At 48.5% G+C, this 25,416-nt stretch overlaps 1 protein-coding gene across 1 annotated transcript; it reads left to right on the forward strand.

Moving 5' to 3' along the window:
• Positions 1–1,359: 1,359 nt before the first annotated feature.
• On the forward strand, positions 1,360–25,315 carry FCRL6 (Fc receptor like 6; the record flags this gene model as incomplete). The annotated part of the gene is given in 11 exon segments (XM_079722140.1): positions 1,360–1,534; positions 11,007–11,066; positions 17,242–17,432; positions 18,032–18,217; positions 18,221–18,281; positions 18,414–18,458; positions 18,461–18,652; positions 19,063–19,188; positions 22,524–22,559; positions 25,082–25,113; positions 25,190–25,315. Coding segments are annotated over 11 exon segments (1,230 nt in total).
• Between the last annotated feature and the right edge of the window lie 101 nt (positions 25,316–25,416).

The raw sequence follows: 25,416 nt of genomic DNA on the forward strand, positions 1-25,416 counted from the left end.
ACCCTGGGTCCCAGGCTCTCCTGGCTGACACTCTCCAGCTGGAGACCTGGAGAATAACAGACCCGCATGGGCGCCCAGAGAGCCCTCTCCCACCCCTCACAGGAGGCTTCAGAGCTCAAGGTAGGACTGGGTGGGGAGGGTGCCCTGGGTCTCCAACTTTGCTCTTCAGTCCCGAGGTCCTGGATCTGGCACATGTATTCAAAACCTTCCAGGACAGGAAGGAGGCTGGAAATACATGGAGAGGTCCAGACCCATTCAGGAGTCAGGCTGCTCCCTTGAGAGCTTAAGAGTGACCCTAGACCCACCCCAACCTACTTCTGCTAATCTGATAACCTGGAAGCCACAAAGGAAGTCAATTGGTGGCGGGAGGTGGGGGGATAGTCAGAAAGGAATTAGGGAAATGCAAATTAGCACAAGAAGATATGATTTGATATACATCAGGTTGGACGCACATATACACCAAATCTCAAGATACCAAGGTTGGTGAAGCTAAGGGGAAATGAAAACTCTCAAATTTGCTGGGGAATGTATAAAATGGAACAATAGCCTTGGAGAGTAATATGCTGAGCTCACCTGAAAATTCAGCCACTTCACTTTTATATGTATATTCTGGGCAAAGTCTGCATGTGAGCAACCTAGAAACATGTATGAGGCTGTTCGTTTATTCATTAACTCAACACAAGTTTACTGAGCAACTTCTTTGTGCCAGGCACACTTCTAGGGACTCAAAAGTAAGCATGAACAAAACAAAAATCTCTTGTGAAGTGTGTATGCAACATTGCTTAAATAGCCAACAGCTGAAAACAACCTAAAAATATATTGTTAGGAGGACAGATAAACACTGAACCAGATATACAGGCATCAAGGTAGATTTATCTTGGAAACAATGTTGTGTGCATAGGAAAGAAACCTGCAGGAGTATTACGTACAGAATAGCATTTGTGTAAATAAAAACAAACAATACTATACATTGTTTATGGATACATACGTTATACAAATAAATGGTTTGGATATCAGCCAAACTCAGGATCTTAACTGCCACCTGGAAGGCAGGGAGGTGAAAGAATAGAAGAATTTCAAGTGTAACTGGAATGTTTTGTTTCTTAAAAAGAAAACAACTGAAGCAAACATATAGGTTAAAATGTTAGCATTCTATATTTTGCATGTTAAGCATACAGATGTTTCTTTTAGCAACCTAGGTCCTTTTTTGGTTTTAATTCAAGATGGAGAAGTCTTTGTTTTGTACTGCTTTCAAATTTTGGAAAAGGTTTGGAGGAGAGGAGGATTAAGGCCACATCTCCCAGCGACCCAGGGGCTGGAGCCTGCCCTAAATGCACCTCTGGGATCTCATCCTCAACAATGACTACCTGCGGGGCCAAGGGACCGCGAACTAGCGAAAAGAAGAACTGCGTCCAGCAGCTCTTGGCGCGACCGCCCAGAATCACAGCGAGCTGCGCGGCGCCCCCTGGAGGCCAGAACGAGCTCGGCACCTCTGTAGGTGAGAATAAGGAGCTCCGGAAATGCCCCCGCTGCGGTGAGAGTGGAAACTCTTCAACCGCTTTGAAGAGCAATCCGGCGCTATCTAGTACAGTTGGAGAGGCAAGTACGCTATTATTCAGAAATTCCGATTTTAAGGTTTTACCTTAGAGAAGCTCTCAAATATGTGCCCAAGGAGACGTGTACAGATGTTCTTTGCAGCAGTGTTTATGATGGTCAAAAATTGAAAATGGCACCGTTATCGATCTTGAGGAGAATAAATCAAGTTAGATGTAGGTATCCAATGAAATACTATGCCACTGTGGACATGACAGCCAGAGCCACCTGTGTGAGTGTGGATCCATCCATCTCACAAAGCATGCTGAGGAACTGGGTGAGTTACAGAAGCCTCCCACAATAAAACTACTTGCATAAAATGTAACTATGCAAACAATGCTATGTATTGTTGTTGGATACACACACATGTAAGGAAAGTATAAAAACAAATACCAAATTCAGGAGTTACTTCTGGGAAAGAAGGGAGGAAAATAGAATTGGGAAGGAATCCAGAGGTGGGGTGTCTTCATTCTGTACTACGTTATTCCTTTAAGAAAGACAATATCTGAAGCAAATATGACATTTTAGAATTAAATAGAGTGGAGTGGTGGGTACTCAGATGTTTCTTATGTTATTTATTATGCATTGCTTCCTTTCTTTCTTTCTTTCTTTCTCTTGATAATCAGGTGTACTGAGGTATAATTTACATACAATAAAATTTTACTTTTCTGAGTGTTTAATATTACACACACACACACACACACCACAGAGAGTGAAGGCAGAGGTGGGGTGGGGTCAGAGCCTCTGAGGCAAAGAGAACAGCAGAGGAAGGCTGCATGGAGGAAGGAGCTGTGGTTGTTAGCAGAGCTGAAGGATCATCCACAGCAAGGTGAGAGAAGTGGGTGGTTTCAAAGGAAGCCGGAAAGAGAGGTAGGGCTCCCCCTGCTGGGCATTATAGAAAGGGCTATGTTTTATTCTCAGTGCAATGAAGAGAGACATTGGAAGTTTTAAGCCAAGGAGTGTTTACGCTGGGTCTTTTTATCTTCTGTGTAGGTCATATCTCTGTGTGAAATGCATGGGAGGGCAAGAGCAGAGGCGGGGAAAAGAATTAAGAGGCTTTCACAGTAATGGAGGCAAAAGATATCAGAAGATCCACTATAATGGTGACAGTAAAGATGGGGAGAATCAGGTGGATTCGAGATATATTTTGGAGAGGAACCAATAGAACTGGGTAATAGATTCGCTGTGAGGAATGACTCTGAAGTTTCTATCTGAGTAGCTAGTGGTGGTGCTTACTGAGATGAGAAAACACGGGGAGGAGGGCAGGGACAGTGGAAGGGTAGTTTGTTCCCACCAAGGAGAAGGATGAAGGATTTTATTTTGGATAAGTTAAGTCAGATATTTGTGGATTACCCCAGTGGAGGAGGACAGCCAACGGTTGTATATTCCGGGTCGAAGTCTACCAGAGAGGTCGGGTCAGGTCAGGATTTGGTGTTGCCATCCACTATTTAAAGCCGTGGGACTAGGGAGACAGTGTAACCAGTGAAGAGAAGTGATGGGAAGGGGAAGGGAGGGGACCCCAGGACTGAACTCTGAGGACCCCTATGTTCAGTGTCAGGTTGAAGAGGAGGATCCAGCAAACAGACTAAGAAGGAGAGGCCAGAGAGGTAGGAGGATGATCCAGAAGAGGAGGATGAGATGGATGCCAAGAAAGAGAAGTTGCTTCAAGAGGGAAGCAGCTCGACTGTTGGAAATGCTGCTGAGTAGCCAGATGACCAGAGGGTAAGGAACAGTCTTTGGGGCTGGCCACACAGGAGTCATTGTGACTGTGACAGAAGCAGGTCAGTGGTGCAGTGGGGGCCGAAGCCAGATCATCGGGGACTGAGGAGTGGGTAGGGATTGCAGAAGAGGAGACGGGGAGTGTGGGCGACTCTTTTGAGAAGCTTGGCAGTAAAGGGAGAAGAAGCCTGGGTGGAAGCTGAAGGAGATGAAGACGGCAGAGGGCAAGGTTTGTTTGTTTTGAGATGATATTTGCACATGTCCATATGCAGATGAAAAGAACCCAGTGGAGAGAGAATATGGTGGTGGGAGGACCGCACGGAGTGAATGCAGGGAAGACAGGAATGAGAGTGAAATCCAAGCTGCACAGTGAATGCAGCTGAGCCAGGATTCTAACTCAGATCTGTCTGACTCCGAACACCATGCTCTTTCCCAGATACCTCATTGCCTCTTTTTAGTTTTTATTTGCTCACAGGCATCCAATTCCCAGGATCCAGTGCACTGAATCCTTTACCACCACCTTCTCTAAGTACACAAGTCAACAGTCTTCCCATTTCCATCTGGGTTCTGTGTCTACGCAGGGAACTGGAGGAGAAAATAAGCAAACTGAAGAAAATGAAACCTGACCTATTTTATGCATTCTGGATAAATGCATGAAATAGATTATATTTGACAATGGTAAACAGACAACCTCAAAAACCCAATTTATTGCTTTAATTATATATGCTTTTCTTCCTCAATCTCCAGGGAAGAATGTACCTCCTTCCATTTTCAGCCGCTTCTATGGAGCCATTCCTTAATTCTAAGACTGCTTTTGGTGACCACAGGCTTCTAGGCTGCCCTATCTGAACCACAACTGAAAAAAAACTTTAACATGCTACTTAGGAAAATATATGCAAGGAGGAATGTAATGTGTATGTATACAATCAAGAGTAAGGAAATACAGATGGGGTGCAGCTGTGATTCAAAGAAACATAGATTAAATGGAAGCCCCCCCACCAAAGAAATTGATGATCTCCCATTGCCAGGAAGGAAGGAATAGAGGTACTGAATTATTTGGATACTAGGCTAACTCAGAGACAGCCAAGCACCTTAGATAGGGCAATCCCACCCTAAGACCCACTTATTCATGAATAAGAGAATGGAAGTGGGGGTGAGAGGACCTGAAGAAGGGCAGATCAGGTGACAATTCAGCAGCCCTCCAGCTGGCTGTTACTGGCCATAAGCAGGACCAGTAAGAGGGGAGCCTCCGCTGTATCTCAGTCTCCATCCCACACATGTCTGTTGAACCAGGCACTGACTGCACAGCAAAGAACAAGACCAACTTGCCCCATGCCCTCTGAGAGCTTGCAGTCCTGTGGAGGGAATGCACACAAGAGGCGATTACAATGCCGGATGGGTGTGCTAAATGCTGAGACAGATGTATGTGCCCCTCAGCCAGCCTGGGCTGGGGGATGGGGGGTGGTCAGGAAAGAGCTTCCGTAGGAATGGTTATGTAAACTGAAATCTAAGACACAACTGGGATTCAGGCAGACTGGCAGTGGGGAAGTGATAAACAACAGAAATACAAAGCATGCACACATGCACGATACCAGTTATCCAAAAGGGTCATAGTATGGGAAAGTTTGGGGCAAATCAGGGTCGTGACACCCAGGTGTTTGACTTGCACAGCGGGGTGGTGAGTGGTGCTGCCAGCTAACACAGGAAACACCAGAAGAGGACCAGGTTCGAAGGCAGGGGCTGGGTTCAGTCTCGACAGCTGTGCATATGAAGCCTCTGAGACCTCCACGCAGAGCTCTCTGGTAAGCAGTTTCATATCTTTTTAAAAAAATTTTATTGGCGTATAGTTGATCTACAATGTTGTGTTAGTTTCAGGAGTACAGCAAAGTGAATCAATTATACTTATACATATATCCCCTCTTTTTAGCTTCTTTTCCCACATAGGCCATTACAGAGTATTGAGTACAGTTCCCTGTGCTATACAGTATGTCCTTATTGGTTATCTATTTTATATATAGTAGTGTGTATATGTCCATCCCAATCGCCCAATGTATCCCTCCCCCAGCAGTTTCATATCTTAAATGCAAGGTTATGACCTGCATTAGAATGACAAATATGGGAGTCTGCGTTAGAAGTGATCATTTAAACCATGGGCACAGATGAGACTATTGAATGAGAGACTGTAAAGTGAACAGAGAACAGGGCCTGGGACTGGGGTCGAAAGAACTTTTTCAGAGACCCTGAAGGAGGGAGCAGAGCCTGCTGTGAGTGGGGAGGAAAACCGGGAGAAGTTTCCTGGTGTCCCAGTGTTTAGGGAAGGAGGGAGTAATCAGCAGTAACAATGTGAGCATGAAATCAAACAAAGTGTGAACAAAACCCCACCCACTGGAAATGCTGGAGACATGAAGGAGGCAGAAGCCAAACTGGAGCAGGTTGAGGGGTGATTGAGAGGGGAGCAAATGGAGACTGGGGGATGGCAGAATGCATGTCGGCGCTTCCCAAACCCTTTCACTTTGTGGCACATATAGAAAATTATATATTTTTTAAAAAATTTGTTTTATTTATTTATTTTTGGCTGTGTTGGGTCTTTGTTGCTGCGTGAGGGCTTTCTCTAGTTGCAGCGAGCGGGGGCTACTCTTCGTTGTGGTGTGTGGGCTTCTCATTGCAGTGGCTTCTCTTGTTGCAGAGCATGGGCTCTAGGCACGGGGGCTTCAGTCGCAGGCTCTAGAGCACAGGCTCAGTAGTTGTGGCGCACGGGCTTAGTTGCTCCGCAGCATGTGGGACCTTCCCGGACCAGGGCTTGAACCCATGTCCCCTGAATTGGCAGGCGGATTCTTAACCACTGCACCACCAGGAAAGCCCTAGAAAATTATATTTAAATGAAACTTTGGGTAATTGAGTAAGGCTGCTCCCCACTGGAAGTGTGGCCCCACCCAGCTGCCCTGAGGGCTGAGAAGATCAATATCTTATAACACCTGTAACCATTTGAGATACACCAGTGAGTCTTAAAACACCAACTGGGAAGTGCTGCCATATTCTACTCTTTGAAGTAGAGTGACTGTAAATGGGGCTTATGGTGAGTGTGGAGTCAAGAGAAGGGTTGCTGGAATGGTTTGGTTTGGTTTGGTTTGGTTTGGTTTGAAGACAAAAGAGACTTGAGCATCTTTCAGAGCATCTTTCAGAAAGATCCAGTTGAGATGGTGTGACCGTACTCATGGGAGAGAAAAGTTCACGTAGCATTGGTGGTACAAGTCTCCTGAGAAGATATAAGTGTAGACCCCAATTTCAGGTGGAAGGATGAGTGTACAAGATATTGTGTGCGCAAAAGTGTAATCCTCTCCACAATACTAGAAATCAAGATCATTATTACCTTGTTAGAGATTTAAAATCTGTGGTTAAGCGACCGCTCCCACCCCCCATCCTCCACTTAGTAGGCAGCAGAGCCAGAATTAGAACCCAACTCTTTGACTCCAGAACTCCTAACAATTATACGTTGCCGTACCTTGAAGCTCTTACCATGCTAGGCCTGGAGACACAAAGATAAATTAGACTTGGCTCTTGGCTTTGGGGAGATCACAAACTGGAATTAGAGAAAGACAATAAAACAAATACAATACAGTGTGATGAAATAGGATAATGGAGGCATGAAAAAGAATGGTTTAAAAAGCACAAAGACCATACTGAGTGTATGCCTGTCTCCTCCTAAGCTCCCAGGGGCACAGATGGACTGGGCATTGAGCAAGAGCTAAAAAATAAAAAATAAAGCTTGATGGATAAGTGGGTAGGTGAACAGAGAATGACCTTTCGGTATTAATAAAGATGCTCTCGTTAGGGCAGTTGTCTATGTAGCCACAGGAGATTGCTGCAGACCTGACACAAACTTTCCCATTGGCCCTTCCAAGTTCTCTCCAGGTCTCTAGGAGGGAGAGGGAAAGAGGTTGATCAGATGCCTCATAGTGCAGCCAGGCCCAGAGCTTCATTCCCAGTCTGGCTCCATCTTCACGGGACTCCTGGTCTTTACAGCTCCTGTCCTAAATTCTAGGCTGTTGATAAATTTCCTCAGTTCTCTCTTTCGAACCTAACTCAGAGAAATGATGTCAAGTCTTTCCCCGGGCCTCCAGTCCCAGCTAGGGATGTGGCTCCAATGCCAGCAGGCTTCATAGCTGAGTACCTTTACACAATTTACTTCACCTCTTTGGGCCTTTCCAGTACAAACTAAGGTTGAGGGGAAGGCTCTGGTAGCTCAAGGCTTCTGCACTCTTTTCCTTACAACAGTAGCTAATCATCAAGCACTTCCCACTTGCCAGTCATTATGCTAAGCTTGCAATATTCAACAAGGCATCCACTAGCCACATGTAGCTATAGAAATTTATTTTTATTTTTTAATTTAATTTTTATTTTATATTGGAGTATAGTTGATTTACTAGCTATTTAAACTAAGTAAAATTGAAAACAAAATTTCAGTTCCTCAGCCTCACTAGCCAACCACAAGTAGCTACATGTGGCTAGTAACCACTGAACTGGACAGCCCAGAGAACATCACCACCATCGCAGAAAGTTCTAGACAGCATTGTCTAAGTGTTTCTCAAGGTTTTATCTCCTTTAAACTTCCTAACACCCCTATGACGCAGGAGTAATCGTTTGTCCACTTTAGAACTAAGGATTCTGCGGTACAGAGAGGTTAAAAACTTCAACAAGGGCTTCCCTGGTGGCGCAGTGGTTGAGAGTCCGCCTGCTGATGCAGGGGACGCGGGTTCGTGCCCCGGTCCAGGAAGATCCCACATGCCGCGGAGCGGCTGGGCCCGTGAGCCATGGCCGCTGAGCCTGAGCGTCCGGAGCCTGTGCTCCGCAACGGGAGAGGCCACAGCAGTGAGAGGCCCGCGTACCGCAAAACAAACAAACAAACAAAAAAAAAACAGGGCTCTTCAATACCAAGTGATGAAGCAAATTGAGCTGAAAGGTAGAGTTCAGTACTTTTTTTTTAAATTAAGAGTATACATTTGCTCAGTCAGTCCATCATCACCTTGAACAAACTCCTACTACTTTTATGATAAATTAAAAAAATAGTGAAATTATAAATATAAGCTAAAGCTTTCTTTTTTGCTTGCCAAATTTCCCAATATTATAGAGAATCATTAAAAATTGCTTTATTAGGGGCTTCCCTGGTGGCGAAGTGGTTGAGAGTCCACCTGCTGATGCAGGGGACATGGGTTCGTGCCCCAGTCCAGGAAGATCCCACATGCCGCGGAGCGGCTGGGCCCGTGAGCCATGGCCGCTGAGCCTGCGCATCCGGAGCCTGTGCTCCGCAACGGGAGAGGCCACAACAGTGAGAGGCCCGTGTACGGCAAAAAAAAAAAAAAAAAAAAAAACCTTCACCAAGCTCTCAGCATATTAGTACCCAGAGCAAGGATTTAAGCCCAGGTGGGTGGCTCTGGGGCCCACCATGCTGTCTCCACGCCCAGAGCTGCCCCTAACCCCTGCTATCTACCCCGCCCTTCCCTCTTATCTCCTAGGGGTGGGGCTGAATCTTCCCATTCCCCAGAAGCCATTGTCCCTTACCACTGCTCTCCTGCCGGCTCACCCTGAGGAATGAGGGCCCCTGGGCTTCAAGCCCCTTCTGGCTGAGAACCCCCCCTCTGTTATCCTCCCCACCTCCTTTTAGCCCCTTATTTCCCTTAAAGTATTAGTGTTACGGGTTTTAATCCCGCCAGCCCATCCCCGTCTTGATTCAAGGTGAGCCTGGGTCTGGGAAGAATCCTAACCTGGGAGCAGCCCTACTTCCCTCGGGTGACCTTCGTCCCCAAGAAACGATGTGCAGCCAATTCAGCTCAGAGAGCCAACTTCACTAACACCTCTGAAGGTGCAACCAAATCTTACTCTGCAGGGGTACAGCGAGAAGTGGGGGGGCTTCATGCACTCAAGCTGGTGGAACCCAGTGAAAGTGGAAGCAGCCAGCGGCCAAGGCTTCAAGGGTTCTGCCTGCAAAGCACCTTAAGTGCTTGCACACTAGACCGTTTGTGGTTGTCCCGTCTCCTACCTTAGCTGTAGCCCACGTTACCCTCTAGACCTGCAGCTGAACAAAGTTAAAGACAGCTAGAGTCAGGAGATCTGTTGGAAAGAGAACGAGAGGAAAATGTATAAATGTTAGCATCTTGAGCTGAGCCAACAAGATATTCGATTCCTACTTTACTTCCTCACTCCTTTTACCTCTCTCCCAATCAACTGAGTCTCAAAAGAATTGCCTGGCAGTGCCAGATTGGTTTCCCATTTCCACTGGATCAGAGAATCTCGGGCAAGAAAACTTAGAAAATTCACCCTGCCCATTCCTGCTTTCAGCAGTAAGCACAGCAAACTCCAGACTACAGTATATGAGACTTCTCACCCAAAGACTTCCAGGAACAAGCTTACTGTCAGAAAGTGCTTCCTGGTATGTTACCCACCTCTCCATGCTTCACCTTAAACTCACATGTTCAGTGCTCAGAGGATGTGCGGGTTGGGGAGATGGCCTCCTTCTCTGTTGAGAGACCAGTAGTTTCCAGTTTTTAATCTGTTACAAGTGATGCTGCTAGGAACATTCTTGCACCTGTCTTTTGGTGCCCACACATGTGCATATACGTAGGAGTGAAAACGCTCGGTCATCAGGCATCTATGTGTTCAGTTTTAGTAGATTCTGCCACACAGTTCTCCAAAGTGGTTGTACCAATTTATATTCCCTGTGGAAGTGTACGCAAGTTCTAGTTGCTTCACATCCTCACCAGCACTTGTTTGTCTATAGTTTTGGCCATTCTTATGGGGGCTGTGGTGGTATCTCACTGCAGTTTAAGTTTGCATTTCCACGGTGATTTATGAAGTCAAGTTCCTTATCCTGTGTTTATTGGGTGCTTGGATATCTGCTTTTGTAAAGTACCGATCCAAAATATTGCCCATTTTTCTAGTGGGTGGTCTGTCTTTTTCTAACTGACTTGTAGAAATTCTTATATTCTGGATACGAGTCCTTTGTCAGCCATATGTATTGAAAATACCTTGCCACCCTGTGGCCTGCCTGTTCACTCTCCTAATGGTGTCTTTTAACGAATGGTTCTTCTCAAAATAATAACCTGACAGTCTTAAAGCCTCAGATTCAAAACCTCCAGCCCCATTCTACCCCAACCTCATCAATCCCTGATTCTCTCCTGAGCTCACAGTCCTGTGAACTCTTTTCAGGATTCCACTTCTCTGCTTCATTGCAGTGTCCAGACACATTTCTCCTTGAAGAAGAGGGTACCTTGGAGAACTAGACGTCACTCGGGGTGGGGAGTGGATGATCTCAGTGTTTCTAGAGCTGTGCTACCTTCCAGGCTAAGTGATGCTGAGGCCAAGCAAATTCTGGCAGTCTCTGGGTCTTTCCATAGCCCTGTCCCACCCTAGTTCCTAGCATGAGCTTTTTCAAACCACAGAGAGAGCATCCAAAAGTGCTTGCTAGTCGCTTACCTGACTCCTTTATGCTTTACGGTCAAGAAAATTCATTGGTGTAAAACTCCTTCTACCAAAGAAGAAATACCAATTTGAGCTTTTAAAGCTTCTTCCCCACTTCCCGTATTTAGATTATCAAGCACTAACACCACCCACGTCAGAGGGGGTCACCCACCCACCCCTGTGCCTGTGGCCTAGATGCTGTCCCTCCCAGTCTCACCCCTGCCTTCAGTCTGCCCCAGGTTCCCTCCTCCACGCCAGGCCAGGCCCCATGCTGCTCTGGACAGTTGCACTGCTCTTCGGTAAGTCACCAAGCGCCAGCATCCTCTTCTGAGCACCAAAGACTGTAAGTCGTTCCTAAGACGCAAAGTTCCTTATTTCACCTTTCCTAGTTCAAGTGGGTTATGGCTGGAGCTTGAGACAAGTGCGTGCACATGGGCATGCTTGAGAGTGACGGGGATGAGAGTGATGGGCATGGAGACGTAGGGGAGTCCTGGTGTTCCCTATCCCGTTTTCCTGGCTCCTGGAAGGGTAACCCTTCGATATATCAGAGCTAATTTAGGGAGGCAGAAAATCACATGCTGAGACCCAATGACACTTTTACCCTGTGAAATCGGGTTAAAATATCCATCAGGGCTATCTTGAAAGGAAAACGATATTATAGAAGGGAAGGAGGCTGCCAGAATGTAAGAGAAGAGATCAGGGAAATGGGAAGAAAGCAGTTCCGTGCATTTCTGTCAGCAACAGGAGCAAAACATGGGGTTTTACAAGGAGATATGTTTTTATGAAGCCTCAGCTTTTTCTTAGAACCAGTCAACAATGACTGGGCTTCACACCTGGTCAAGAGGTTTATGCTCTAAGTATCCAAAGCCCCCTTCAAACTGACCATTCTTCTTCTGCCTACATCCTCTGTCTATTGTGGAGGGTGGTGGGGGTGTTCTGCTTTGGGTCTGACTGGTCCATGGGGACCGATATGAAGGTTCAAATCCATTCTTCTGAATCTATACCAGTCTCCTTGCTCTGAGCACCCTTGGGCCAGTCACCCCTGCCAATGACTGCAGGGACTGGTTTCCAGGCAGAGAATTGTTGTGGGGTGAGTTACTCGGCTCCCCCAGGCTCGGCTCAGGCTCGGCTCAGGCTCAGCTAGTGTCCCCTGCTACACTTAAAAGGAACAAGTCTGGACACATAGTGCTTTACGGTTTCTGAGTTGACTTACTTTTTGTTTTAAACTTGGTCCCAGAAGTTTGTTTGTTTTCATTGAAGCAGAAAAGCAAAACCATTCCTTCCTAGACAGCGTTTGTGGGCGTTTATCCCCTGGGAAGACAATACCTGTTCCACCTAGGGCTCTTCCTTCCCCGACATCACCATGTTGCCTGTGTGTTCTATGAATGGCCGCTTGGACAAGTGAGAAGGTCAGTGCTCACGTTAGTGCAGGGACAGGATGGCCTCGTGCCCAGATACACTCCAGAGGAGAGGTTGCCAAGGGCAAATCACTTCCTTGTGAAAGGAACAGCCCTTGAACTTGACTAGATAAAGTCTAAGAGCTTCCCAGCTTGTACCCCAGGATCTGGATGGGAGAGAGCAAAGGAAGAGGGAGGGAGAGTCAGTGACTGGCTGACTAGTGGACAGCGTACGGGGAACCCAGGCAGGACTGAGTCACACCTGATGCTCACGACCCCAGAAAGCCAGCCTAAGATTCAGACCCCATGGCTAAATGTGTAGGAATGGAGTTACCATAAAGGTAGAGCTGCTATTTCCTCTCAGATGTGGACAGAGAGAGAAAACAAAACACTGAGTACCTACTTTGTAGTACATACATTATCTCATCTAACCTTCAGGACATTATAGGGCAGGGGTTTTTTATCCCTATTAAACAGTTGAGGAAACTGAGGTTCAAAAATGTTTAAGAAACTTGCCTAGAATTACGCTGCTAACAAGAGCAAAGGTACCCTGGTAACAATGCAAACCCAAGTTCATATGATGTCAAACCCCATGCTTTCTCCATTCTACCTCACTACCTCTAGTCTGGGTATAGTTGGATTCTAATCAGGTAAAACTAGAAAATAAAATTCATTTAAAGTGCCTGGCAGGACATGGTCACACAATAAATGGTGCCTATTATTAGTATTGGCTATCAGGGATTCAAGAGGCTAGAAGCCCTGACATTGGACATGCTGGTACATGGCTGTACACTAAAGATGTATTTAAAGTTTAGAAGATGAACCTTGATCTTCCTCTGAGCTGGGCATTAGCCAGTGTCACTCTCAATACTGGAACCCACCCCCCATGTGCAAACACAGCATCTGTGACACACGACCCTCCCAGCTGCATGGCAGCCACAGCCTGACAAAGCAGCATGTTCCAATGTGGTAGAACTCGACTGTGGCATAGTTCCTCATGTTGAACTGAAACCTGCCTCTCTGATCTAACTTCCGTGAATTAGTTCCACTTCTGCCCTATGAAGTAACAAGTCTCTCCCTTCCTTTAAGCTTAGCCCATCAAGTATTTAAAGGCCACTGTGTATCCCTGTGTACTCTTTCTTGTCTTTCTCAGATAAATGTCTTTCAATCCCTCTAATAGGAAATGGTTTCTAGACTCTGTTCATTGTCCTAGTCTGCTTGATCTTGATGGGCTTTGTCAGTGGGCCAGGAGCTGGGCTTTCTCATCCCTCCCATAGTGGCCTGAGTGCCGAGTTCAGTGGAGCTGCTCCCTGAATCATTCGGGACTCTGTTGTGCGACTTAGCGTGACAATAGCTCTCAGCTATCTCATCACACTGTCACCTCATCTTCAGCCTGCAGCTCACTGAGGCCCTCGGGTCTTCTTTATAGGAACTGCTGTAAGGAGGTGTCGCCCACTCTGTCCCCAGCTGGCGGCTGTCTTGATTATACACAGTGGTCCTGCACTCACAATCCCAAGGTCTTGCAGTGCCCTGGACAGCAAGTCATCAGGATCTGGGAACATGAACTCATTTGAAGTGCCTATGCTCCCTGGATGCCTTCTCTCTTGTTATAGGCGTCAGTCCCCTCAACCCTGTCTGTTCATCGCTTTGTAGCTGCAAAATCGTTTTCCAGGGGAGAAGAGAAAGGAAGGGGAGGCATCACTACCCAGTAAGGTCTTACTTAGTCACTCTGAGGTCAGGCCTTCTTTCTGCTTTCAGTTAATGTAGTAACCGCCTTCCCAGGCAGAGGGTTCATACAATCTATGTAACTACTCTGTAAGGGAAAAAAGACTATTATCTTTTCTGTTATACAGACAGAACCAGGAACTGGAGGCTCTTGAACTTTAAACAACTTGTCCAAGGTCACATAGAAAGAGATGGATTCATGAGTCTAGTCCAGGTCATCTGGTTCCAAAGCCTGCATGCTCTCCACTACACCAAGCTCCTAGAAGAAGATGTGTTTAGCATGGAGGTCTGGGGAAGATGGAGGGATGGAGGGATGGTAAGAAAGAGATTCTGCACACACTGAGAACCTGCAGGTGAGCTAACCCTGACCTGAGTAGGTAGAGAATGTGTCCCAGGTCATGTGGACAGTGAGGATGACAGCCTGTGAATGAACATGCCAAACATCTGCTGAGGCGGCCTTCACCCACCCCCTCCAAGGCCATTCTTGCATTTCTTAGGGTTCTGCACAGCACCCAACAATGAAGGGCACAGGTAAATGCCTGGGGACAGGCTGGACTGACTGCACTCAGCCCTACACCATTCATCATTTCACCCCTTGCCCCAAAGCCCAGAATATGCTCCACTGCTTTATATCCAACTGTGCCCCTAAGTTTAGGGTCCTCCATCCCTTGGACTGCTCACACCTGCCTCACTTCATCTGTCATCATTTTGTGGTTTGGCCTCTCTTTCCTGGCCACCTATTCTCCTCAATCATTGGTTCCTCTAGAAGCATTAGTGCAATGCATACAAAGTGCAACATGGTGTGTGATGCGCTGGCCTGCTGATAGTTCTCTCATCCGTCCGAGCTGCCCGTCCACGTCCCAAGACGTTTTAATGATTACTCTTCCAGGGAAATCTCACCTCTTTCCTCTGATCATGCCCATACTCTATTCCCCAGAGCTCTGTGGACAGATGGACCACAGGAATCAGGTCCTGCCTTTGCTGTCTGAGTTCTTCTGTAGGTATAAATTAGACCCTCAGCACATTAGTGTAAGAATCTAGTCCTATGTTTTCTACTTTTGTTCCCTGCCCCGCATGAGTGGGCACAAAGGAAAGCATTCATGCATCTATTCAGTATATGCTTGTTAAACACAGACCATGATCCAGGCGCAGGCACTAGGCATAGGTAATACGGCAGTAAACAAGACAGGCAGAGTACCTGCGATCATGGGGCTTACATTCTAGACAGAGGGAGACAGGTGATAACAAGTAGGCAATTTAATGATAAGATAATTTCAAACGGTGATAAGTACTCTGATGATAATACAATAGGGTATTGTAATAGTGATGGAGGAGAATTCTTTTGACTGAGGGCCCCCAGCAAGACCTGTTTAAGGAGGTGGCATTTGAACTGAGATAGGGTAAAGGATTCCAGGCAGCAGGTCCACCATAAAAGTTGAGTGACTGAGTGGCTGGGTGGCTGGATGTCTGGGTGACTGGGTGGTTAGGTGGTTAGATAGTTGGGTGGCTGGGTGTTTAGTGGCTGGGTGACTGAGCAGTTGGGTGGCTTAGATAGTTATGTGCTTAGGGGGCTGGGTGGTTGACTGGTTGAATGGATGTTAGCACCCATTTATAAGGTGACAGTCCTCCTCCTTGTCAGAAAGTTTTTTTCTGCTACTTAATTGAATTCTATCACTTTGTTCTCTTGCAGTTCCCTGTGTTGGGAAAACTGGTGAGTCTTGTCTATGTCTCTTTCATCTCCAAGTGTGTCTCTGGGCCAAAACTTAATGGACAGGGAAAAGTCAGGACCATTGGGTCCCCCAGAAACATCTTCAGAGCAACACCTGCCTAGGCTTCTTCCTCAGGAGTCTTCACTAATTCCCAGGAAGAGGAGAAAGCCAGCACTCTACTCTCTCAGGCTGAGGATAGTTATAGGGTGACTCAAGTCCCGGAAGAATGGCTCTAGGCCACTATCCGGCTCCCTTACAAGTAGCAATGGCTTCAGTCTCCTCCTCTCATTGTGGCTCTGGAGCTCCTGTAATCTCCATTCATCAAGGCTCTGGACTCCCTTCCATCCCTCTAATGTTCAAAGAAGCAGGCATCTTTCTCTGTGGATCTGCCTTATTTCTCCCTTGGCTACCTTTGCCCTCCCGCCCATCCTGTCCCACTGAACTCCATGGAGCCTCTGTTAAGTAGGTGAAAACTCTGGCCTAGGAACATCTTGACCTCCAAGGACATGTTATGTGTATACCAGGGAGGGAAATCTAAACCAATAGTTAGTGATGCTAGAAAGAGCAGCCAAGGAAGAAAGACCCATTATTCAGCTATGATGTGAGCATCGTTACCTAGTCTAGGGGGAGGGTAATGGGTTCTAGGGATCCAGGTGGATCCAGGCAAAGGCAGGATGTTCTGGGGCTCTCCTCAGGACTCCCTATCTGATTACTCATCATTACTCCCAGGCTCCTGAGGCTGTCTGGGATCAAAGAAGTATGTCCTGGGGCCAGGCCAGCCTGGGATTGCCCTGCCAGTGATGCTGGGTCCCCAGGAGCCCTTTTCTTGTCCGTGTCAGGACATAAAATGCATTTTAGAAATGAGGACAGAAATGACAGATCCTGCACCATGACTGTGGTGGAAATGAACCTCACTGCTGGGAGTGCCGATGGAGGCTGGGCCTGGGGAAGCCTGATGAGGGAAGCAGGAGGGAGTGAGCCCAGGCCGTGGCACATCCAACACCCACCCCTCCAGCTCCTCTCTGGTGGACAGGGGTGCAGCTACCATCAGAGGTGGACGCTGAAGAAAGAGCTGCACTGGAGTCACCAGAGGAAAAGAAACCAATCTAGGGGAGTGAGAATCTAATAAGGAGGAATGAAGCAGAACAATAGGTGGAAGGAATCCAACTTGACTCAGGCTTGTCAAGGTGGCGGAGGAAAATGCAGTATAAAAGGAGACAAGGAGGGGGACTTCCCTGGAGGTCCAGCGGTTAAGACTCCGCGCTTCCACTGCTGGGGGCACGGGTTAGATCTCTGGTCACAGCCAAAAAAAAAAAAAAAAAAAAAAAAAGGAGACAAGGAGGGTAGGAGGGAAAGAGGCCAGAGAGAAGGCACAGGGAGAGGAGGGGAGGGGAGGGGGGAATAGAGGAGAAGGGCAGAGGACGGAGAGAGGAAGGAGGGGTGCAGGAAAGCAGAAGCCCTGCCTTGGTCTGGCGTGAAGGGCTGGGAGACAGTGACAGCTGTGAAGGAGCTGACCAGGAGCCTCCATCCCGGGGAGGGGTTGGGGGGAAGGCTGCGGGGGAGGCATTGGGCTGGGGGACAGAGGGAGAAAATGGACTGAGGGACCTGCAGCTCCAGGGTGACCCTGTTCCTGTGTCTCACAGCCTGGCTGAGCCTCCAAGTGCAGCCAGACCCCGTGTTTGAAGGGGATATCCTGACTCTGCGATGCTGGGGAAGGAGGGATGGAAAATTCCTCCATCTCTCTAAGGGCAACCAGACTCTGTCCATGGGAACAGCAACAGTGAACAGCAGCGGCCGGTACAGCTGCACTGGACAGGTGACATACATGCAATATGTGGGCAGACGAACCTCAAGGACTGTCATGGTTCAAGTCCAAGGTGAGTCACAACTTGGGGGGCTGGGGGGAGCGGGAAGGGTGCTGCTCAGGGGTCTGGTCTTACAGGTCGGCAGCGCTCTGGGCAGCACCCTTCTCTCTGGCTTCCCCTGATGCTGGGCCAATCTGCAGGGCCCTGAGATGTCCAGGATGCTGTCCACATGCCCTGCCCCCCCATGGGGCATGTCTGGAGCCAGGGAAGGGGGGGAAGATGCCCTGTGGGGGAAGGGAAGAACCAGCCCTGCTGCTCCCCCCTTGAGACCCTGAGCCACACCCTTCTCCTCTGGGCACTAGGTGACCTTTAAGGCCCTTCTGTCTCTGGCCTTCTGGGACCCCAGAGGGGCTCAGGGCTGTGGGAGTCAGTTCAGAGCTGGTGTGTGGGATGAGAGGCCAGGTGCTGGGAGACAGTGACGGCACTTCCCACACGGCGCAGGGCAGGGCCTGGGATGTGCCGAAGCTCAGACCTCACCTCAGACTCCAGGGGCCTCGCTGTCCAGGACTCCCCTCCTGAGCCCTGGGCTGCCTCTTCCCAGAGCTGTTCCTGCCTCCTGTGCTGACAGCCCACCCCTCTCGTGAGCTCCATGGGGGGAGCCCGGAGCCCACTCCTCGGTGAGGGGAGCCAGCGGTCAGCCTGGCAGCTCCTCTCCTCCTTCCACAAGGAGGGCCACACCCTGCAGGACAGGGGCCTCCATCCAGAACTCTGCATCCCAGCAGCCGAGGAGGGAGACTCCGGGCTTTACTGGTGCTAGGCGGCCCTTGAGGGTGGCTGGGTCCAGAAACAGAGTCCCCAGCTGGAGGTCAGGGCGTGGGGTAAGGGGAGGATGGGGAGACCCTCCCCAGGGGCCTGGGCAGTGGGGCCCCCTGGGAATGTGGGGAGGGGTCCCCAAGGGAGGAGCCTGGGGGGGGGGTCCCGCTGACCCTTCCAACTGTATGCTGCCCCTGTTCCTGTGTCCCGTCCTCTGCTCACCTTGAGACCCACCAGCCGAGTTGTGGAGCTCCTCCCCTCCGATCCTCATTCTACCTCAATGGGGACACCCTGCACAACCACGTGGCTCCCCATGGTGGAGCCGTCTCCTTCCTCTTCCCGGTGATGTCAGAGCAGAATGCTAGGAACTACGCCTGCAAGGCTGAGAACAGTGTCTCCAAAGAGACAAGCAAGCCTGAGACACTCTCCGTGGATGGTAGGTGTTGTCCCCCAACTGGACTGTGAGCCCCAGCAAGCTGGCCAGGGTCAGATCTCACTCCTCTGTGTTCCTCCCGCCATGCTTCCCACAATGCTGGGCCCAGAGCAGGCACTGCATGACTGACTGAGCATGGAGCCTGCTTGGAGCATCTGTCCACTGAACCTGGCAGGGAAACAATGAAGTCCACAGAGAGCGAGGGGCACCGTGGAGGGAGGGCCACATGGTCATCCATGGAATTGCCCATCCATGTTGACATCCTTTGATCCGTCCCTCATTCCCACTGGCAAGGCTCCTTCAGGCCAGGTGGTTCCCGCTAATGCCAACCACTCTGCCTCTCCTGTGCCAGTCTGGGGTGCATTTGTTAATTTCATCCTCAATGCTCACGGTCACCCCTACTCACCCCCCAGGTCCTCGGGTCTTATCTGCCCCCACTAGCATCAACTGGCTGGTTCCTTGGCTGCCTGCAAGCCTGCTTGGCATGACGGTCATTGCTGCTGCACTTCTAGGGTATTTCAGACCCTGGAGAAAAACCAGTCAGTAACTCTTTTTGGCTTTCTTGATTGCCGAATCCCTATGCCAGGCACAGCCCAGCCATTGGAAAGCCAGAGCCTGACAGGACCAACTGCTTACTTCTGGGTATTGGGAGGAGGAGGGACTTTTCTTCACACGTCATACAAAGGGGCCCCAGGGGGGACACTTAGAGCTTCCAGAACTTACACACACAGACACAGTGTCTCACACGCCCACTCACCCAGAGAGCGCACAAGCACACTACTGCACACTGGGGCATGAATAAAGGCACAAACAGGAATTCTTTCAAGCCAAACGAGGTGTAGATCAGTGTCCTTCACGTTTGGAAGACAGCCTGTGGCTGTGAATATACTGAACAAACCCAAGGCCTCCAGTTCTCTCGTTAAAGTCAGCAGAGCTCTGGTCTGCTTAGTGGAGGAGAAAGAAGACATGAGAACTCCAGTGCACATGCATGCTCATGCATATACACTTCTGTGCCGTGCTGTGCCCTGGGTGAGAGTCCATGTCTGTCAACTCATCAGGAAGGAAGTGTGGTGGAGAGCACTGGGGAATAGCCCGGTCCCAGCACTGCTATTTACTAATTCAGTGACCTTGGGCCAGTTCCTTTTAAGTTTCACTAAATGTCTCCCTCTTGGGATGTTGTAAGGTCTGAGTTAATGAGGTGACATCTGTCTCATACCTGATGTATTAGCCTGGCACTGAGTGGGTGCTCAGTACATTCTCTTCTGTCCTGAGCACATCACCCCGGCAGGTTCCCAAACTGCCTTTGCCCCTGTTATCCATTCTGTAATTCCTCTGATCAGAGTCATAAAAAGTTTAGCTAAAATTCAGATGAGAGAAATTCTATAGGGAGAGAATTCTATAGGGAGAAATAAGTGAAAATAATCAGATAAATGGCATTTCTAGGTCACCTATTGGTTTTGAAATTCCAGACTCTCCTCTTCTTCCTGTCATGGTTATGATAATGAAGCATGAATGTTGGCTTTCAAAGCAATCACCTTTGGTGGCTACGGGTTTATTCCAACTCTAACCCTTGTTTGCCTGGGGCTATGTTGAAGGGAATGGCTCCCAGTGCCAAAGCTATTTGGTGCCAGTTTATTCCTAGGGCTTCAAATCCACCTACAGAAGTTCAAATCAACCTACTTCTTCCTCCCTGGGGGCAACATTTTTATTTTCCACTTGCCAAGGGCAAAAGTAATTGTTCTCATAGACCTCCAGCTAGATTTGCTTTTTCAAGTTTGCAGCTCCCTCAGTCAAGGAATTTGTGATGAGTTCTGAGAGCTAAGCCAGACTGTTCTTTGAGGAAGACCACCCAGTCCTGCAATCCAAGTAGTCTTCTCTGACCATCAGCCAGGATACCTGAAAGCATCTCTCCCCAGCCCTAGACCCACTACGTCACCAGGCACCCCAGTTAGGGCTTGAGCCAGGCTCCGACTTCCTCTCCCCTTTTTAATTTAGCAGCCTTTGTCCATCTAACTTCTCATCTCTCCTTTCCTTTAGTCTTGAGTCTAGATTTCATCAAGGCAGGCCAGAGTTGCTCTAAGGTATACCTGTGCAGTGGGAGAAAGATGGAGGCAGGCCCAGAGTTAGATGAGGAAGCAGCTGGAGTGGGGGACCATGAACTGAAGATCTGTGAATTCTACCACCTCTGCACCTGTCATAAAGCCAGCCTGGTCTCAATAGCATGGGTATTTCTGCCCACTCACCTCTGGGTCAGAGAGTTAAAGGCAAAGCAACACAGTACAGCCATCTCCCTCCCAGGCCCAAACAAGATGGTGGAGGAACAGTCACTGGTGAAAGATCTTCAAGGGGAAGATGCCTTTCACAGGGAACAAAGGAGCATCCCTCTTCATGTGGCGATTTTGCCTCCCCACCCATTCCCACTCCCCTACCCCACCCCCACTGCCAGTCTGGGAGCACCTGGGCTCCATTTTGTTAAGGAACCTGTCTCTCATGAAAATAAGACTCCTGGTGGTGGGCCTATCATCTCAGAAGCTCAGGGGCACACAACCTTCCTTAGAATGTCACTCAGAAAACCACCTTCAGGCCCAATTCCATAGCCACACAAGAGACACAGTCCAACAGCTTTTTTCTTCATGCCCAGCTTTAGAAGACGCTTAACCATTTCCAGACAGCATATCCATTCCTCAACAAATACAAATGTGCCACCACTGAAGATATTCCACAGACTGTATCTCTGAAGGCAATGTTCAAAACATTTTGACCAATTATGGAATCACTAGGACAAGGATGTGGTCATACAGGAGGTCTACTTCAAAGTAGCAGTTACTTAAGTGTGCAAGTTCTGGTTGTTTGCTTAAAAGTGTTCATTTCATTTCCCACTGTCACACCTCCCATAAAACACAGTTCCATCAAATTCACAGAGCTCTTCATGAATGGAGACTCAGAAACACAGCCTTGACAAATGAGCATTAGAGGCCTCTCTGAGTCTCCACAAATGCCCTCTTGGTTTTACAGGAGGAGCCATGTCCAAAGGTGCTACCTGACAACTCTGATGCTTTCTTGCTGTTAGAGCTAATGAATATTTCTTGGACACCAGGCAAGGAACCAGGTGTTCTAACATCTACCTGTGACCCAATTCCTATCCCAAGAGGTCATTTTTAAAGTTCTGGAAATGCCTGATTTCACAGAGGCAGCATGATAGTGGAGAAAAAGTGTACACACTGGATTAAGATTCTGTCTCCACCACTTTCTGTGTGACCTCGAAGAAGTCACCTCTCCCAACCTCAGTCACCTCATCTAAAAAACGGAAATCACAGTATCAACATTTGCAAGGTGGTTGTGAAGAATATCAGACACCGAAGATTTAGGTAGGTGGGCTTTAGTGACATCCAGCTCTGTGCTTGTCCCTGGGTTAGGAGGTTTGCTATTAAGTAGACGCTGTATTTGAATTCCCTGGCCCTGTGTCTGGCACATGGTATGTTGTCAAAGTTATTAGCTTTTCCTCCTTCGGAAAAGCAGCCTGACTGGTGGGTCTGGGCCCTTTCGATGCAAGGATGTGACCCATCCTTTCTGACCCTGCTTCCTCCCAGTTTGTGATTCCCATGGAGCCACCCTCCCCTCTGGGGTATTTTTCAAAGGAAACATCCCATAAAAGTTAACCGTGTCCAGACCTGTGAAGTAACCCTCATTAACAAACCAGCCTCAGACCTCTAGCAACCTCTGCTGGCATTCTTTTCTTTTTTTTTAGTTTAATTTTTTAATTTTTTATACAATTTTTAAAGGTAACTGACATTCTTTCTCTCAGCCTCTCTGTCCCCACTGTCCAGTCTGCTCTCTGAGGGCGCTCAGTGAATTGTGCCTTTGCATCTCCTAGGGCCCCTTCCACCCCGGAATCTGCCCCCAGCCGTAGGTGGAGAGGAACGCCCACTGTATGTCAATGTGTCTATAAAGGCAGAGAAAGGCCTCTTAAGGGAAGTCATAAAAAAGAAGGCCTCACGAGCCCGAGTCTCAGGAATCAGTCATCTGGGGAAGGAAACAGATGGCTTCTGGGGAGAGCTTAAGGGGCCAGTGCATGGAGCTGGTGGTGGGAGAGGGAAGCAGGAAGGGATCCCAGCCCCCAAGAGGGAGGTTTAGACCAAGGGTTAGCAAATTTGACCATGGGTCAAATCTGGTCCACCAAATATTTTTGTAAAGAGCATTGTGTATGTGTCATGTGTGACTGCTATCACACTACAGAGCCAGGTATTTTCAAAACCTAAAATATTCACTACCTTTTTTACAGAAAAAGATTGCCAACCTCTAGTTTAAACAATGTCAGGGCTGGGGAAGCTGCTAGAATCTGCTGCAGGGGTCAGGCACCTCCTGCCAAGATGGATATCCCACATTAATAACTGCTTCCCACTGCCAGTTATCACCATAACAGCCCCTGATTAGCTTCCCTCCATATGTGTTTCTGGGTCCTGAGGTGGGAGAGCAAGTGGGTCCTATTCAAGCTGCAGCTGTGTTCCTTCTTTCAGTTCATTGCCAGAATGAGAACGATGAAAGGGTTATCTATGCTGTGGCGCATACGATCCCAAAGGAGAGTGAAAGGTGAGTGATCTCAGGTCAAACTTGACATCTTTGCTCATGTAAAGGGGAAGGTTGGGGCCTAGGGTGAGGTATCACTACCACCATCATCACCATGACAACTGTCATCACCCTGACCACCAACATCAATCACCATGACAGCCATCATCACCCTGACCACAGCCACCTTCACCACCACCACCATCATCTCCTCCTTCACTACCACCATCACCACAAACAGCACTATGTCCACCATAATCACCATCATCTACATCATATCCACCACATCTCCACTGTTACCATCCCAACTAGGGAGGAATTTTTTTTTTCCCTTTTCTGAGCACTGTGGAGCAACAAAGGAAAAAAAGAAAAAGAATGATACAGTTTGTCTTTGACCCTCAGTGTAAGTCTAAACAGGACAGTCTCAGCTCTAAGAGGGAGCCATAAAGACCATGAACCCCGGCCACAGATACCAGAGTCAAGATGGCAGGCACGGGGAAGGCTAGTCCACTCTCTAACAGACAAACAGGCAACGTGGAATCATGGGAGGAGTGTGGGAGTCAGTCAGAATTGAGTTCAAAACTTGATTCTATGTACTCACTGTGTGCCTGTGGACAAGTTATTTAAGCTCTCCGAGCCTAATCTATAAAGTGTAGATAATGCCTACTTTGTAAGATTATTATAAATGGCTAGCAATAGAACATGAATCCATAAAGATTGTCTGGTATGCAATAGGTGTTCAAAAATAGGAAGCTTGTTTTATGTCTTACCTGTGCTGAGATTTCAATTCCTGGTCTGTAAAATGGATCTGAGTCAGTCTAGGGACTCTGCTTCCACCCATAAAGGGCACTAGAGAAAGTGGACAGCCAAGAAATCTCTTGGACTCAGGGCACTTCTCCCAGGACCTGACCGGTTGCTGGCCAGAGCATTGCCAAGCAGATGGGAAAGCACACGTGGGCCCAGTTCCTTCCTGAGAAGAGTCACAATGAGGACCTAAACATAAGAAAGGATAAAAGAAGCCAACCTCCGACTCTATGGTTTTCATTAGCAAAATAAGGAAAAAAAGAAAATATGATCCTTTTAATCCTAGCAGGCAACAAGGGTGAAGGCATGATTCAGGGCAGGGGTGGCGTCTGGGACAATCTGCTTGCAGCTCAAGCTCTGAGCAGGCTTTCCCTGTTGCGGGGGTGCAGGGATCTGAAACCCAAAGTAAGGAGAACCGTTATGTTCCAAGATGCATAGAAGAGGGGATACTGGAGCTTTTATCAGCGGGAGAATGCTTCACGTTCACAAAGATTCAGTATTTGCCTACGGTTCTGCTTCTTATGGAAGTGACTGTGGAGAGTGATTCACCTGGCTGAGCCTCAGTTTTCTCATCCCACTGTGAGAAGGCATCAATACCCCCTACTTGGCAGGACTGATGTGAGATTAGATATACAGAATTATACTTCTGTTAGCTGTGTACTAGATAGATCAGCTATATAATTTTCACACCTAAATGGTTGCCTGGTGCAGAGTGGGTGTCTAATGGAGGAGTTATTCTAGAAGTATCTTGGGCACCTTCTTGTCCCTTGCTTCACACTGTAATCCTGCAAGGCAGTCACTGTCAACACCACCACCCTTTCCTGGTTGAAGCAGCTGAGACTCAGAGGCCAGGTGACTGGCCTCCGGTCACACAGCTGGGGTCTCCTGATTCCCAGGCCCACCTGCTTTCAGCTTGAGGGTGGGAAGCCCTGAGAAGTAAAAGGGGGAGCAGCCCCCCACCCTGGCCGGCCCGTGCTCTCTGGAGGAAGGTGCCACGAGGAGGTGGGAAAGGGACACCCCGTGAACCCAGTGCCCTAACCTTAGTGCTGCTCTTCCCCACAGCCAGGCCTGCCCAGTCAGCCCAGCAGGAAAAGGTGAGATGGGACCCCTGCTCTTTGCTCATTCTCTGTGTGACGTCTGCTTCCTCACCCTGACCTGACTCTCCCACAGGACATTTCTGTCATTTACGCTGAGGTGAGACGCCCTCAGCTCAGTGAGGTTCCAGCCAAGGGGCTGAATACAAGAAGCAGGACCCAGCAAGTTACCATTGGTGAATGCGAGGGGGTCCTCTGCTAGTGATGGCATCTCCTCCCCCCAAGACACACAGCCATCTGCAGCCCCCAGCGCTCCCCAGGAGACCAGGGGACCCCAGCCTCTTCCGTGGTCCTCCAGTTCCC

The sequence above is a fragment of the Hyperoodon ampullatus genome, assembly GCF_949752795.1.
Source record: "Hyperoodon ampullatus genome assembly, chromosome: 2".
Classification (NCBI taxonomy): domain Eukaryota; kingdom Metazoa; phylum Chordata; class Mammalia; order Artiodactyla; family Ziphiidae; genus Hyperoodon; species Hyperoodon ampullatus.